Raw genomic sequence first — 17,612 nt, 5'->3', positions numbered from 1 at the left:
GGGTTAAATGTTGTCAGCCTCTCTCTGTCTGTGCAGGATTGTTCCCTGGAGTGTATTGGCTGGTATTCTGGCCTGTTTATTTTTAAATTCAACCTAGTTATTGTTGAAAAAAGGTCCTTAATTTTTTTTTTTTTAAAGAAAAATGGAGTATCAGCTGGCTTGGGGAGCTGAATTCATTTGATGCATATATCAAGAGTCCATTGTGCCAGCTGCTTGAATGCCCTTGACTGAGAAGTTTTTGTTCATATGCATATTTGGGGGGATCACTGTTTATTCAAATACCTGCATTCACATGGAAAGAAGGATATTCATGAGTGTAATGAATTTCACCATTAATCACCAGTAGGAAAAGAACACAGCGTCTTCAGCACTGGCCCTACTGGAGCAGTAGCAGACTCTTATCTGTGTAGACCAGCCACTAAAGGGGGACATGACACACTTACCCAGTGGTACAGGAGCAAGAATAAGGCTATGTCTACACCAGTGTTCCGGCTAATTTTTCCCACCTATGTGTGGAATGAATTTTGTTATGTGCACCAATATAGAGGTGACATGTGACACGAGGTGGGGCCAAGGGGCTCAGAGTGTGGGAGGGGGCTCAGGGCTGGGGCTGAGGGTTGGGATGCGGGGGTGTAAGGGCTCCAGCTGGAGGTCCAGGCTCTGGGGTGGGACCGGGGATGAGGGGCTCAGGGACTCCTCCCAGATCTCTCTCCCTGCAGCAGCACCTTGACTGGTGGGGAGATGCGCCTCTGCCTGCTGCAGTAGCTCCAGGGTTGGGGCCACAAGATAGGCACCCCTCCCCGGTCCCGGTAGGTCCAGGCCGGGGCTGGGTTTGGGCCAGGGGAGGGGCAGCATGAGGCCGGGCTGTCTCGGCCACGATTGGGTCCAGACTGGGCCACCCTGGCCCTGGACGGGGCTGCGCTGGGTTGCGCTGCCCTGGCTGGGGCCAGGCCGAGGTGCCCCAGTTGCGGTGCCCTGGCTGCAGCTGGGGCAGCTGGGACGTGGCAGGTCTGGACTGCAGGAGGAGCTCCCCAGCCGCGGCAGGTAGGGGGCCAGGCTAGGTTGGGGCTGGGCAAGGGGTGCCCCTCCCCTGGCCGCGGCAGGTCCCCAGGAGGATTCCCTGAGCACCTGCGCAGCGCTGAATAGGCTGCTGCGCAGCTTACAGGGAACTTAGGTCTACACTAGAGACCCTCCAGTGGCACAGCTGTACTAATGCAGCTGTGCCGCTGTAAGATCTCTTATGTATCTGCTCTATGCTGTTGGGAGAGCACTCTCCCGTTGACATAATTAAACCACCCCCAATAAGCGGCAGCAGCTATGTCAGTGAGAGAAGCTCTCCCGCCAATTTAGTGCTGTGCACACTACCACTTATACCAGAGAAACTTATGTCTATCAGGGGTATGTTTTTTTCACATCCCTGAGCGACATAAATTTTGCCAACGTAAGTGGTAGTGTAGACATGGCCTCAGTCACTGTTTACATGTATTTATTTTCCTTTTTAGAAAGCTTCTCTCATCCATAGAGTCCTGCATGAATACAAAATTTGTATCTGCATCCAATCCACAATCTGCAAAAATGGTCTGGGGATATAAACTGAGTATTTGCAGATTTTCAGGACTCTACTCATTCAAACAGCAGTAACAACATCATGTGATTTAGTGACTAGTCCCACACACAGAATAGCAAAGAGTCAAAGGGTCAGATTTTCAAAAGAGCTCAGCATGTTAGGTGCTGAGAACTTTTAAAAATCTGGCCCAAAGTGAATGATTCATGAACAAAGCAGGGGCTACAGATTTATACTGTTCATTTAACAATTATAAAATGCTAAGAGATTTGGAAAATCTGTTCACAGATGAGTCACAAGCAGAGAAGAAGGTTAAATCTGCAATGAATATTATTCTCAAAGAATGATTTGACTGGCTGTGACTCAACAGATGCATGAAGACTTTCATACTGTTTTTATATGGAAAGAACTGTATATGATAAAAAGTTGCAATGTATCGGTCATATCTGCCTGCCTTCTTTAATGAATTACATGAGTTCCAGAGATTTCCACAAAGGGAGGCAGGGTATGAAAGGGCATGAATGGAAAGCAATCAGATCTCTGAGGTCAAGTCTGGAAGAGAGAATGGAAAATCTAATATATGGCCAAGGTCCTTGTATAAAGGTAACAAGCAAGGGGAATCTCTGTCTGAATGAGCCTGAAAGAGGCTCAGAGTGCTAGCACCAAAGAAATATTCAATTTAAAATGTAAAAGCTTGGCTTCGAGGTTCAATAAATTGATTGCTAAAGGCCAATTTTATTTAAATTAGCTTCAGTTTAAATTTCAGAAGCTTGAGTATGCCAAGTTTCTATGTTATTCGGAGCTGTAATTTGGATAAAGGCGATTTTCTGCACTCGCCAGTGGTGCTCTAGTAAGTTAGCTGCCATTTCATTAATGTACCACAACAGCCTAGTAAAAGCTAAATGAATTGTAAGGTATTGCTAGATTTATTTTATTGCTTAAATCCAGGCATCCCAAGGTGTGTGGAAATCAAGGCATTGCTCCAGTTTGAATGGTAATAAAGAACCCAGGGACAAAGCCTGCTGAAATAACCAGGAAAGCTGAACATGTACATTGGAAGAATCCCACACAGGAAGAATTCTTTACTCTGTTACAAGATACACAGACACACATAGCTGTGTCAACGACAAGAAAACCAGAGGTAAACTGACGAAAGGTGTTGGACTGACCACCCAGGAAACTGAAGTCCTCTTTTTAGCTGTAGAACAGGCAGGGCCGGCTCTAGCCATTTTGCCGCCCCAAGCACGGCGGCACGCCACGGGGGGCACTTTGCCGCTTGCCGGTCCTGCGGCTCCGGTGGATCTCCCGCAGACGTGGCTGCAGAGGGTCCGCTGGTCCCGCGGCTCCAGTGGGACCTCCCACAGGCGTGCCTGCGGCTGCTCCACCGGAACCACGGGACCAGCGGACCCTCCACAGGCACGCCTGCGGGAGGTCCACCGGAGCCGCCTGCCGCCCTCCTGGCAACCGGCAGAGCGCTCCCTGCAGCATGCCGCCCCAAGCACGCGCTTGGCATGCTGGGGCCTGGACCCGGCCCTGAGAACAGGTACAGCTCAGTGTCCATTTCCCCCACAATGCTTCTTCCTCAATAGAGGGACCACTTGAAGAATGGAGAGGGCAGACTAGACTCCATCTCAATACAATTTTTTATGCCTTCTGCTGAAGCTGCTAACGTAGGTGCTAGTTGGGACCAACAGGTTATGTAATGTTGACACTTATCTACTAGAAGCAGGACTGAGACCACAGAACCACTTTGCACAGCTCACTGAATAGCCTTTCACTTTGACCACTTTCAGTCACTACCTGGAGACGCCATGTGATCAAGCACACATATGGGAACTAGCAACTGCTCGGTTCTAACCCTGGCTCTGCTACCAGCTCTCTGCATGCTCTTGGGTAAGTCACTTCACCAATCTTAGCATCAGTTTCCACATCTGTGAAGAGAAGGCAAGAATACTTACTTACCTACCTCACGGGGTGTTAATCAATACTGCATAAATGCTAAGTATTCTTGCTACTAATTGGAGAGAGATTAAAATGGTGACAAGCTCTGTATCCCATCACCAATCCAGACAGAAGCATTTTCAGATCCTGTGAGCTTTCTAGTGTCTAGAAAGCCATTACTCCTGTGCACTAACACACAGCTTTTTATTTCAAAATCTCAATGCTCTTTAAAAAGTGCAGGAACATTATCTTAATTGGGGAAACTGATGCACAGAGTGGAGAAGAGACTTTCTGAAGGCCACACAGCAAGTCAGTGACAGAGCCAGGAACAAAGCCTCAGTCTCCTGAATCCCAGCCCCATAGCTGACCCCATATATATTCAGTAAAGTATTCTAAACCCAATGGGATCTGGTCAACACAGGAAATTCCTCCACGAAAAGACAGAATATAATAACAATAATGCAGCCAGCTTACAAAATCTGCAAAATCACAAAGCCCAATGTGCCTTACATTCATCTTTAGTGAGTTGTCACAATCAGAGTAATTGGAGACACACATGTATTTCTTAGAGCACCAATAACACTTCCATTTGGTCGAGAGGCAGCTGGTACATCTGAAATGCATAAAAAGCAGGTGCACTTAATTTTTAAAGGCCATGTCGATTTCAGCCCCCTCCTCAGAGCCCAACGTCAGTGTCAGGTTATAGTTCTTCACATACCCGTAGATTCTGTGTTCTCTACTTTATGGTCCCTAGGACAAATCCATTCAGAGAAGGCTCTGGTCATTCTATCCCTCCTTTTATTGTCAGGGCTATGCTGAGGCCCAAAAGCTCTTGAGGCTGTTCCCCTGATTCTGCATCAGGCTGGCCCTTTGTGGGGAATGACCTCTCCACAAGCAGATAAAGGTGTCAGTTCCATTAGTAAGTTCACCCTGGCTCACACAGTCAAAGCTTCCAGACTACAGAATGACGTTAGGCAGCCAGTGAGTATTTGAGCCCCTCTTCCATTTTTTAAAATATGTCTTTTAGACCCAGTAAATTTTCCCTTTAAATCAGGTGATACTAATTTTTCTGGTGGCTTTTTCAATGGCTTTGTGTAGAGGCTGTGGAATCCTGCACTGACTGGGTCATTGGGTCACATCATTATATCCTGTAAATGTGCATAGAGTTCCATGGGTCAGGATCACAATCTCATTATATCCAATGAGAGATACATAGCTATTCCCAAGCAGTTCTGGAAATGTACAGGATGGGACTCAGCGTGTCAAATGCATGGATTATTTGTCTGTTTCTGTTGTTTAACCCTTAGAATCAGAAGACAAATGTACCTAGCCTGATGGCTTTCAGCAGAGAGTTGGGAGCCAAGTATACCTGGCTTCTCTTCAATCCCTTCTTCTCCCTCTAGCCTGACAGCTGTCTGGCTCCCTGCTCCTAACTCCCTCCTCTCTCTCCAATGAGGTTCCTCTGGCTTTCTTAGTCCTCTTTTGGACCCTCCCAGAACCACTGTAGCCCTGCCCCATCCAGCAGCCCATAGCCACATGCTGCTGGTCCACATCACTGCACAGGGTTGCTCTGGGTTCCAGGCCAGTTTGTCTGCACTCCAACTCTCACCTCCTGCTGTGATTCCCCCTCAGACCCTGCTGGTTTCTAGCTTGAGGAAGTGGTCAGAAACAGGCGGTGGAATACATCATGAGGTCAGCCACTAGATGATGGGCTTGTTTCTGGGGGATGTGGGGGTGGGATGATGACAGGGCATTTGGGAATCTGAAGGCATGAGTACAGATCTGTCCTCACTTCCCTGCAGCCAGAAACCCTCCCTCTCCTTGGCACAGCAGCCTTTAGATACCTCCACTAAACCCTTGGAAACTGTCCAGTCCCCAAGGTATGATGCTTCCAAGGTCCCCTGATACTATGGAGATGGATTCTCTATAAATACTTTAGATTAGATTAAATGCAGTAGACTGACTAGATACATTCGATGCACACACAGATTAGCATGAGAGTGCTAAAGAGTTGGAGATTAGCCAGCACACCAAGGGTTAACACAAAAAACTTTCAAATAAAAATATTGTTCATGTTTTTTTTTTAAAAGAAAAAGATAAGCCAGGCTCTATCAAAATGTCCAGATGGCTTGAGAGGCTGCTAGGACCTTCCTGTATAAATCCCTGGCAATCATCATCCTCAGTCCTGCCAAATCCTGCCCAGGACTCAAATGTCCCGCTGGCAGGGAGGGCTTTTCCGGCTCAGTTAACCCCACAAGAAAGGACCCTCAGATGATGCATATGCACCATTTTGAATTGCTCAATTTACATCTGTTCCCCTGGCACAAAAGATTTGGGAGTTTCAAGCACCAGGTTCTAAAGTGAGACACTGCAGAGCAAGCTACTATTTGTCAACACCCTGCCTTCTCCCCTCACTCTGACCTCCCCCCAAACTGCTTTGGCTCCTGTAATTTATGGAAGGTGAGATCACTTACGCCGTTTTGGGGTAAATATGTCCAGTTCTTTTGCAATCATAGATGGTGAAATTGGCCCAGACAATATTTTTCCCGTTGACCCGTATTGCAGTTTGAACAATCACATGGTCTGAAACAAGCAAGCCAAAGAAGATTGGATCACAAGAGAGTTTCTATTTTTTGCTCAATTTTAGAGGGCAAGACAAACTTCTGAGTAAACAATATCCCAGCTGCTGAAATTTTTTTCTCTGGGGCTTCCTCTGGGTTGCCTCACAGAGTTCATATGTTTCTCATTTAGCTCCCCTAACTTTAAACCCCTTGCCCCCAAAATTAAATTAGTATCTTTATCTACTCTTGGTCCTAAGTGGTATTTTTAAAGATGTTAATTAAATCCGATTAGTCAATATGTTTTAAAACTTCATTAATTTTCTCAGTGTGGACAAACCAACAGAGAATGGTGAAAAATCCCATTTTTGGCTACCAACATTTGTAAACTACATTTCTCCTATTGTTTGCTTAATTGCTTAATTTTTTGAAATCTTATGATAAACACCCCTGGGATGAGAGTCAAAACCTCTTCCAAGAAGTGCATAAAAATCAAAAGATAGGCTTCCAGAAATTGGCTTGGACATTACCATAAACAACAATAACAAAGCAGTTCAATCACTACCATTCTTCCTACAACTGGGGAGAACATCAAAGAAATCTTTTAAAACTGCCTAATATGAGTGGGATTTTCAAAAGTGCTCAGAGTGTTGGCCTAACTCTTCTCCCACTGAAGTCAATGATTAAACCCCCATCAACTTCAGTGGAGCAGTTAGACCAATGGTGAAGACTTATGAAAATTCCATCCTGAAGTCTAGAATGTTTAGGTCAAAATTTTCAAAATTGTCTACCAATTCTGGATGCCTCACTGTTTGAGTACCCAGCATGACACAATCTGGGCCTGATTTCCAAAGGCATTGGGTGTCCATCTCCCCTGACTTCAAGTGGGACTGCAAATGTGCCTTTGAATGTCAGGTCCCACGTATCTCATGCTGAGCATCCAATTTTGGAGGCATCCAAAGTTAGTGGGCAGGTTTGAAGATTTCAGTCTTAGTATTTTGGAAAGAGCAGCATGCAGATAATAGTATTAGCATTCCAGAGCTGTCTCAGACCACACTTCACTTTTTCTTTTGGATTTTTTTTTCCGAAATGTATTTTTGAAAGGAAAGTAAAATAGTAATGATTAGAAATACCAATAATGCTATTATTTATAAAGAGCTTAAACTTGTAGATTTCTGTACTCATTAAAAGAAAATTAAAAAACAAATTTTATCTGGGCAACATAAGCAAAACCCAGTAAGTTACAAACCTGAACTGGTTTTTCAATTCCACCAGTAACAATAGATGGATTTGAAAATACTGATTGACAACTCATGTTAGGATGGTAAAAAGATTTCAGGAACTTCCAGCAGTGATTATAATGTGACATTTCATATACTAGAGAAGCTGCTCAGCTTTCCTTTTTTCCAATGTTTTCTATAAATAGTATTATTTACAAAAAATGACCTTTAGCCCCAGAATCAATACAACAATTAAGAAAATTAATTCCATAAAAGAAGTTTTGGAATGTAAATTGAGTCCATTTTCCATTACATACCTTGATTGGGTGGGAACGCAGGATATTTTTCTCTTGGAAGAAAATTACAATAAATAAAATAGTTTACATCATTTCCAGGGACTTTGGCGACAGTGTAGATATTATTTCCATAATCACAAGACATCTCCATTCCACTGAGGCTCGGGATGTTCCCATTTATTTGGATTATCATGGCCTTAAATTTGGACAAAAAGTTCAATTATTGCCATAGAAAGTGATTTACAGAGTGGACAAAGTGAGTGAAGCATATGGACTAACCAGTTCAGCAAAAATGTCCACTGACAGCTGATTTTTTCAATACACTTCTACCTCCATATAAAGCGACCGGATATAACATGAATTCAGATATAACACGGTAAAGCAGTGCTCTGGGAGGGCAGGGCTGCGCATTCCGGCGAATCAAAGCAAGTTCAATATAACACAGTTTCACCTATAATGCGGTGAGATTTTTTGGCTCCCGAGGACAGCGTTATAGAGGGGTAGAGGTGTATTTATTTTGTCATATGCGTCACATGGTGTACAAGAAATTACTACAGTAATACACCTTTGTCACTACTGAGTTCCATTGTTTCCGTAAGTAAATATATAGGGAATGTTTATAGTTTGACACTCAGAACTACCCATGTGCTTTATTCAGATGGTCGTCCAAAGACAAAGCCAACATAAGAGCCCCACTACACAAATCTGAACTGCTCCTTTCCATCTGGAATGTGCCACCTAGCCCACTCCAACCTAAGCACTTTACTGGTTCTATCCCCACCTTGTCTTGGAACACACCTCTTCCCTTTGCAGCAGCAGCTCCTTGTGGAATTCAAATACCGCCAGGGTGGGATTATGCCCATGAAACAGCAAGAGGAGAGTGGGGCAAACTTCTGGATCTGAAATTCTTAAACTTTGGATAAATTCTAGTCTGTAGTCAAACCTTCAGGCCGATGACTAGCTGTGTTCTAGGCCCATAGTAAGAAAACCCTTCTGCCTCAGTAAGGAGTCCATGTGATCCTGATGCCCTCCACCCCGCCTGGGAGAGAGGCGCCTCTCAGGAACTCAAGGAAAGGGGCAGGGTAGCTGCTCTAATTTATTGAAGTGTGTATGAAAAGGGCCAATCTGGTTGAAGGGCTAGGGGTGATTGGTGGAGAAAATATAGCTCTGCACTCCCCCAAAGGGAACTTCAAATGCATTTTTGGTGGTTTATTTTTTGTAGTGAAACTTTTTGCCTAAGCAGCTGCAGGAATTGAAGGTTTTGAGGTACTGGCTTTTCTTTTGTACATGATCTTAAAATAAAACCCCAATGGCTAAGTTCTCTGCAGTTGTGACTCCAAGGCACAGTCAATAGGGTTATGCCAGCAGATCATTTGGCACCAAGCCTTTGCTTCAAAAGAGCCAAATGAGAGTTTTCTGTGGCTTTGTGGCTAGGATTGTGGGTCCCAGTTCTGATAGACCCAGACTCTGAACTGAACATCTCCCCTGAGCTCTGGAGAAGTTTGGAGATGCAGCCAAACTCTGAGCCTCACACAGATCTTGAAACTTAATTAAAATACAAGTTTGCTGCTGAAGAAAACTAAGTACATAGTCAGGGACCCTCTAACCCTGCTGTTTCCAGATGTTGTGTTTCAGGTTTTAGGGACTGGTACGCTGGGTTCCCTCTCCCCACCTGTGCTGGGCACTGGTCCATTTTGCTGCCTGCTTCCCACTCAGTAGCTCATTCCAACACACTGGAGCTGATCAAAGTCTTTTAGATGAAAAAGATTTTTTTTTTTGTTGAAAAATTCCCTTTTCTCAAAACAAAAACTTTTTCTATAAAACCTATGACATTATCAAAAAGTTTAGCAAATTTTTTCATTTACCAGAAACTTGGTTTTCGGTAAAGAAACCATTTTGATACAAACTTCAAAAATAGTTGATTTTGATATAAATGTTGGTTAAAAAAATTATTAAAAAATTCATGAAAAACAGATGAGTTAATTTAGAACCCCAGGAAAGGGAACGACCTCAAAATTTTATTTTATTTTTTCAAAATTGTTTTTCCCATTTTTTTAATGGGTAAAATTTTCAAAAGCATTCATGTGACTTAGGAGACTAAGTCCCATTTTCAAAAGTGACATAAAGGCATTTTGGAGCCCAAGCCCTATTGATTTTCAATGAGACTTAGGCGCCTTTTGAAAATGGGACTTCTGTGCTTTTGAAAATTTTGCCACAGCTCTGTAATACACAATGGCGCTTGGGCTGCTCCAATGACCAGTCTCACCACTGAATGGGAAGCAGTGGACAGTAGCTGGTACCAGCTGGAACATATGAAGTGGGAGTCTAGCAAACTGGTATTATTGCCCCCAAAATGTTTAGAACCATTATTCTAGCTAGAGCAATGACATCTGTGGACACCGAGAACAGATGGTGACTTGTGGCCTACAGCACTTTATTAACCTGTATCCACATTAGGTGTACCTTGTTGTCATTGTCAATATTAATTTCCGATGGCATGATTGTCATTGAAGGACACTGCTGCACTCCCTCACTCGCACTTGTCCAGAAATTTGGCTCAGTGGAATTAACACACTCGTGCTGCAGAGAACACCTGAAACAAACAGAGGCACAACTTATGGTGGGATGCCTATCGAAATATTGATAAACTGTTGTGACAATTACGAAGAAGGTCCTGTAGAAATCTGGAGACTTCTTCCCATTTCTCCAACTTCTGTGTATCAGCCTATTGTGCTACTGCTATAGTTAATGGCTACAGTTATCACGATATCAGCATACCACTCCTGTTAGCATCAATGGGACATATGTGTATGTGATGGAGAGAGATTACATCACAATGACTGAGTGCAGAACAAAAGAGAAATAGCTGTACATGTACATGTGCGTTTGTTCAAAAATCCTGGACCTGATTTGGGAAGACAAGTCTAATTTTGTGGCCTGATTTCTAGGTATGCGTTGAATTGTGCCCAAAGGTAATTGCAGCCGCCAATGACTGAACTAAGCTTTCTTACTAGCCGTTTGCACTCACAGTCAAGTGATCGGTTTCAGAGTGGTAGCCATGTTAGTCAGTATCAGCAAAAAGGAGGAGTCCTTGTGGCACCTTAGAGACTAACACATTTATTTATTCATTGATTAGATGACTAACACCTCTTATCTGCATTCACATTACGCTGTAGTCATAAAATGCAGATGCAATTAAGTGTAAGCAAAGAAGAGCACTCTCACAGCTTGAGACTTGGTTGAAACATCTTTAAAAGGATTGCCCTGTATTTGGTAAAAACTGGGAAAGATCAGGCAAAGGTTGTAAGCTAGCGTGGCTGTGCAGCAAACCATCAGTCTGCTGAAACTCTGAGGAAGAAGTCCAAAGACAATCACCCAGGAGAAGATACAAGAAGTTCTACCTGGTCTCCATTGTACACCATCCACAGTAAGCATCAGCTGCAGCCAGGCACTCTGTACATGTTGTATACTGGTCACAGGCAGCCACCTTCACACGGGTCATCTGTGCAGCAAGCAAAACCCAAAGTCACTATCATTCCCAAGGTATCCAAACATTTTCAGATGCCACAAAAAACCCCAAACTCTCTGGTGTGTGTGCACTTTTTGACAACGGAAAGGAAACCTCTAGCTGACACTAAGGAGGTACTGATGAGACACACACGTGGTGAAACACTTCGAATAATAGACTAGATAATGTATTAGGATATGTACTAAGAGGGAACAATCCTGTGTTGGCAGGGCTAGATTTTTCCATTACTCCAATTTATGGTTCTGTGAGTAATGGGAGCACTAGCTGCAAACAGAAGACTATATGTCTCTGTTTCTTGTTAGCCAGCATCTTCGGCATAACTGCAAGATGGGGAACAGCAACATTACTAAAATACAAAATCCCTTTGATGGATTAGATGGGACCAGCTTTTGTCACCATTTCCCACACATTACTTGGGTCATGATAAGTGTGAGTATCTCAAGATTTCATACTTGCCAGACCCCTTCTAGAACGAGGTGAACAATGTTTGTCTATTTATGAAGTGACCAGAATTTACCTAGGAGTACAAAATCATTCACGTGTAGGGAAATATGATTCCTGGAAGAGCAAGTAGGTCAGCAGTACCTCTGGTGACTTGCTCTGTAAGAACCACTTGGAAGGGGAGAATGCAGTCATTTGTATGCTTTCTTTCCTAGATTTTTAAACACTTGGAAAAGAAGACTGCGTGGTTTTCTTGATAATTTAGAGTCTGACAATGCAAGGTGCTGAGAGCCCTCACTTCCCAAAAGTAGCTGAGTAGCATCTCAAACAATCAGTCATCTGGGCCAGTTTCTCCTCTCCTTATCCTCAAACACATGCTGTGCACAGCTTCCACATATGCTTGTCAAGATTCCCAAGACGTAAATTCCATTGGCAAAAGGAACTGATCTGGTCTAATTTAAAGGAAAGGGCCAAGCTATCTGATCTGAAGTACTGCACACGGGGGTTTTAGTCAGCCCAGGATAAAGTTCACAGCTGGTGTCTTTTTGTCCTCCGAAGTGTTTGTGAGGTGTCTAAAAGGTCTGAGATATTACCTAGACAGGCACCTTGGGAGAGTTATATGAAATGATAATGGCCAGTCTACAGGGAATTACAGCTGGAAACTATAAATACAACATATAAAATTAGAGGTTGTGTGTCTGTTTCAACAAATTAAAATGTAATTCAGGACAGACTACCACAGCTTGGAGCAAGAATTGAACTCTATTCCTCCTCAGTTGTTCACTTAATAGAAGGCAAGGAGACACCATTTGTTTCTTCCTGCTGTGGAATTTTCAGGCCTCTCCAAAGAGAGAGCCTTCCATGCTGGATAGTGCCCTCCTATGGGATGAGGTGTGTGAATTTTTAGGTACAGTGAAACCTGCCCTGAGGACCAGCTCCAACAGGCAAACCATTTTCTTGAGTGACCCTTTAAAAGTATCCCCAAAATTTCTAGTACAATGTTATCCAGCTTTCAGATAAGCCCAACGTCTACTTATTTTTGCCAGCCCTGTAGGTAATTGTTTAAGGCATGTTTCACTGTAGCTTTCACCTTTAGTTGCATAGAGACGGGTGAACTAGTTCAGATAACAGGAATCAACCTGAACCGGGGCCCCAAACTTCAAATAATCATTATGAGGTTTGAAAAAGTTTGGGTAACTTTTTATTCATTTTCACTAGGAGTGAAACTGATACGAATCATGCATCCAACCCCCTGAAACTTGGGAAAGTTCAGATCCAGAACTAAACTTTGCAGCTGGATCTGGTCTCAGTAATGGGTCAACGCAAACCTCCAGATCCACATACCCCCAAATTCGGTGACATTTGGATCTGAATTTTGAGGCTAGGACCTACCTCTAATTTTCACGTCCCTCTGAATTTCCAAGTTCTGTTCAGAAGTGCTCGTACCAAAACTTTGGACAAAAGGCTATTCTCACAATATTTCTAGTCTGGCCAGAAGGAAATGGTACCAGAAATCTTGCAAAGAAGTTTGTTCCTATGTGACTTCTAGCCCAGCTATATAGACTCAAAAGGTATGGATGGTTCTGAAAAGGTTTGATCTAGACTTTGAACTGATTCCTAACCTTTACAAGTCTGTTCATTACTGGTATTAAAAGAATATTTCTGCTCCCTTCTGTTCCTTAAGCCAATGCTGATTGTAAATATCATAAGAATGCACTTTGCCAAATGTATGGAGAACACAAGTCCTACCTGATAGGAAGTCATGAGATAGAGGTAGCTGGAATCAGAAGGATCAAACTGCATGATAGGATGAACGGATTCCCCATAAGCCACTGAAACTGACTTCCTGCTAATAATCTTCGTGGCACTGTTCAGATTAATCTATAGTGAGAAAGAACCATTTGTTGAGATCAAACATTGTTATGGGGGAGATGTTTTTCTCACTTTTTTTATAAACTCAGAAGTAAAATGGTGACCAATAATGCCTTATATTTTCACATCAGCTTTAATCCCAAAATGCTTCATAAACTGCACAAACACAGCACTACTGAAATGCAGCCACCAATGGGGTGGAGGGAAGCAATTCTGCCTGGAACACAGAACACTTGTGAGGGGAAGTGAAATATTGGTTGGTGACATGATCTCCATTTTTAATGTCTCAGGCCAAAGACTCCTACTTAGCAAGTTGCATGGAACTCCCTTTTTCTGCCATGAAAGGGTGAAGAATCCTGCCACCGAAATGACTTACAGGACCTAATTCCGATCTCACACTGGTATTATGTCAGTCTAATTCAGATCATCTCAATGGAGTTACTCCTGATTTAAACCAGTATAAATAAATTCAAAATTAGGTCTTCAGACATATACGGGCAAATTCATTGTTATCATTATTATCACCATCATCATATTGGAAAATTATTTTATTTCCAAATCTTTATTGAATCAATTATGCTCAGAAAAGTGTTATTTGTATGACAGCAGCATTCAGAGGCCCAACTCCAGTTGAAGCCCCATTATGCTAGATATTGTACATATACATTGCAATCTACTAACTAAATAGATAAGAAACATGGAAGAGAAGAAATATTATCATCTCCATTTTACACATGGGGTCAAGGAAGATTAATGACTTCCTGAAGTCAAACCAGAAGTCTATAGACAGGAACTTAACCCACATCTCCTGACTCCCAGTTGCGGTGCCTTAACCACACACCATCCTTCCTCTCTTCCAGCTAATTTTCCCCCTGCTCCTATAAGCTTGGCTGTTGCTAGTGTTTTTCTTCACAAGATATCTCTCTCTGTGGGTCCTGATGCCTCACAGGCCTTGCTACACTCGCCTTTTTGCCCTTAAAAAATTCCCACCAATGCTACGCACTGGCGTAGCTCCACCAATGAAAGCATTGGCAGGAGACCCAGTACAGACAAGGCTGCAAACAGTGTTACCATTGTGTAACCCTCAGCGCAGGGCTCGGTGACATGGTGGTAATAATGCTGATGGACAGCAGACTAGCTACCTAGTCTAGAGCTTCCCCTATTGCAGCTATGCTGGTGTTAGCAACAGAGGGAAATTTTCAGGGAAAAGGATAGTGTAGATACAGCCATAGGGAGCTCTTATGCTTTTGGACTGGAGCTGATTAGACCTAACCTGGTCTAACTTCTGAGTAATTCAGCAAAAATACCTCTGCATCTGTGTACTAGGTTCCAGCACCTGACATCAAGATGACTCAGCAGAAAATCCCTGTATCCCCAGGGAGGGTGCTAGGCTCTGCCATGCTTTACACTACACTGTAAGCTCAGCAGCTTTGAAAGCATTATTTTTCCAGTAACAACTCTCTTGATTGTGGCACAGATAATGGTCCCTATGATATGCCATCCTGCAGTGTGTTTGATTCCCCATGTGACTGGCAGCCATCAACACTGCTGGGGGAGCTGGTCCAACACTACTTCTGCCCTCCTGCCGTCTTTTCTTGGACAGCAAAGATCTGAATTATAACCCGCACAAAGTATTCTGTATGCCATGCCAAGTAACAAAGAGCCCTGAAGGTAAAAAGGCTTCTGGTTACGCAGCTGTGTTGCAGAATTAAATTATAGCTATCTGAGCAAATTATCCCGGGTAGTCAGGAGCCTCTCTCTAATGGACATTCAACAGATAAGGCTGCTTTCTCTGAAACGATAATGGAAGCAGAACTGTTAATACTGTGTGAACGGGAGCTGCATGTGGGATGTGTTTTCACCCTTGCCCTGTGCACCTGGCTATGACGTCAATTACCTACCACCCTGTTGGATTACCTCCCCCTCTAGGCAAAAATGAAACCAGAGAGCTTCTCTGAGCTCTTTCCCACTTTTCTGCCAGGAGCACTTGGAAGCAATGAGAGAAATTGGATTCATTTTCTCTTCTCCAAGTATTTTGATCCAATATTCCAAATGATGTACTATTAGCTCCGGGCTGAGATAAAGCAGATTCCAGCCATGTCTCTCCTAGATGGTCTTTTTCTACTCTATGGGCTTACTGAGGCAGGGACTTCAGTGAACTGCTGTGATTGGCTGGAACGTAAACCTTCCCTTGGCAAACACTAAGCATTGAGGATATTGAAACCTTGGCCCTGCACCTTGGCTCTTGATGGAGGCTAGTGCATTGCCCCACATTGCCTTTAGTGCATTGTTTCAACAGAGACACAATATTATATGCATGGATTCACACCTGCTTCAGAGTTTAGCACTGGGGAATGATCACTCAGTGATTCTTCAGTCTATAAGGAGCTTTTAAAAACCATCAAATCAAGGGAAGAATTTATTAGGACACTGCTAATAAAAAATGCTGTAAAATAGCATTTCAGCTGCAGTCTTTTGTTTCTACAGTATATTACGGTAAATACAACACAATCACATTGTAGCCTTAAATATGTACTGATTAACAGATGCCAATTACCAGGCAACGTATATCATTGTATAGATTAAAGTAACATCCAGCTACTTCTTTATTGCAGAATGAAGGCCTGTGCTCAGAGAGAGCTTGTGAAATGATTTTTTTTCTATTACTGTGAATACAGTAATGGATAAGTGGGTTGTACTGAAAGTCCGAATGACTGAACTCTTTATTCTCACTGCAGTTACAGCGTGGGCAGCACCAGTGCACACTTCCTTCACATTGCTATGTTAACGTGCCTCAGCCCTGCATGGGAAGGGCCACTTCTCAGGGTCCAGTAGTCCTCTCTCGCTGCTGAGGCTGCCAACAAAGGTGCCATGTGACGCTGGTTTGAGCAAGAGGGACATCTCTCTACTGCAAACCGGACTGGGACCAGGGGCGGCTCTAGGCATTTTGCCGCCCCAAGCACGGCAGACAGGCTGCCCTCCGTGACTTGCCTGCGGGAGGTCCCCGGTCCCACGAATTCGGCGGTAGCCTGTGGGAGGTCCGCTGAAGCCACGGGACCAGCGGACCCTCCGATGCCACGGAAGGCAGCCTGCCTGCCACCCTCGCTGCGACCGGCAGAGTGCCCCCCATGGCTTGCCACCCCAAGCACGCGCTTGGCATGCTGGTGCCTGAAGCCGCCCCTGACTGGGGCTGACAACTTGTTTCACACAGGCTACCAAACAGTTCTGAGATGATCAACACTAACAGCACTTTTCTAGTGCCTTTCACCCCGGTATCACCATTTGCCCACATTACCTGAATCTCCCAATTTCCCTGCAGCCAGCTCTGGGGTGGAATATATCAGCTAGTTAACCGCGCACAATGATGTGACATAACATTTGTAGGATGGGAAGCAAATGTATCCAGCTGAAATTGCCAGGGGAGTTTAGGTAGGCAGCGTGCAAGTTCAAGTTGGCATTTAACCAGGACACAAGTAGTAACAACCCTATTCTTATGAAAAATGTCATGAGATATTTAATGACCACAAGGGGTCAGAAACTCTGTTTTATGCCTCATCTGAAAGAAGACACTTCCAGTAGCACACTGCCCCATATTATTATGTGGGGTGAATCATTGAAATCACTTCCTGTTGCATCTAGGAGCAACCTAGTAGTCACCCATCCAAGAAATGAGCCAACCCATCCCCGCTTATTTTGGGAGGCCTGCAGAACTACACACTGTGAGGTGGTACAGAAAAAGCTTTCAGTTACTGCCATCCTGGGTACTATACAAACCAATGGTGCGAGAGGTGAAAGGCTCCGAACCCCACCACCCATCCCTGAGCCATCAACTCCCTTCAGTGCTTCATTCTTATCTCTCTAGTAACATGCTAATTTTACCTTTAGGAGTCTTCCATTCGCTGTGCCCAGAAACACAACGGTGTAATTATTGACACTGGAAACAGCCACTGAAGTGAGGCCCTGGTATTTGAACATTGGTGTTGCCTTTATGGGTTGCAGGATGGCCAAAGGGTGCTGGAGATGGGCTGCTCCACAGTCTAATTGCTCTGGCTGAAGCTGAAAAGAAACATTAATGTCAAAGTATGGCAACAAAATAAAATACTTGTCACTGAGAATATACCCTTTGAACAAAACAACCCATTGACGGTTCTATGCCTTACCATTAGATAGTAAATAGGAAATATTAGTGAG

At 43.8% G+C, this 17,612-nt stretch overlaps 1 protein-coding gene across 1 annotated transcript in view; it reads right to left on the bottom strand.

Annotated features, from left to right (window-relative positions):
- The window catches only part of PLXND1 (plexin D1), a 130,218-nt gene that overhangs the window by 79,434 nt on the left and 33,172 nt on the right, over nucleotides 1–17,612 (bottom strand). The window contains exons 2-8 of the mRNA XM_030569990.1: nucleotides 17,301–17,477; nucleotides 13,299–13,430; nucleotides 10,981–11,081; nucleotides 10,043–10,172; nucleotides 7,601–7,775; nucleotides 5,980–6,088; nucleotides 4,016–4,118 (exon numbers count right to left, since the gene is read on the bottom strand). Coding sequence (XP_030425850.1) covers nucleotides 4,016–4,118; nucleotides 5,980–6,088; nucleotides 7,601–7,775; nucleotides 10,043–10,172; nucleotides 10,981–11,081; nucleotides 13,299–13,430; nucleotides 17,301–17,477 — 927 coding nt within the window. The remainder of the gene's footprint in view (nucleotides 1–4,015; nucleotides 4,119–5,979; nucleotides 6,089–7,600; nucleotides 7,776–10,042; nucleotides 10,173–10,980; nucleotides 11,082–13,298; nucleotides 13,431–17,300; nucleotides 17,478–17,612) is intronic.

The sequence above is a fragment of the Gopherus evgoodei genome, chromosome 7, assembly GCF_007399415.2.
Source record: "Gopherus evgoodei ecotype Sinaloan lineage chromosome 7, rGopEvg1_v1.p, whole genome shotgun sequence".
NCBI classification, from domain to species: domain Eukaryota; kingdom Metazoa; phylum Chordata; order Testudines; family Testudinidae; genus Gopherus; species Gopherus evgoodei.
Note: the sequence above shows the minus strand (reverse complement) of the source record. Positions and strands in the feature narration are given on the sequence as shown.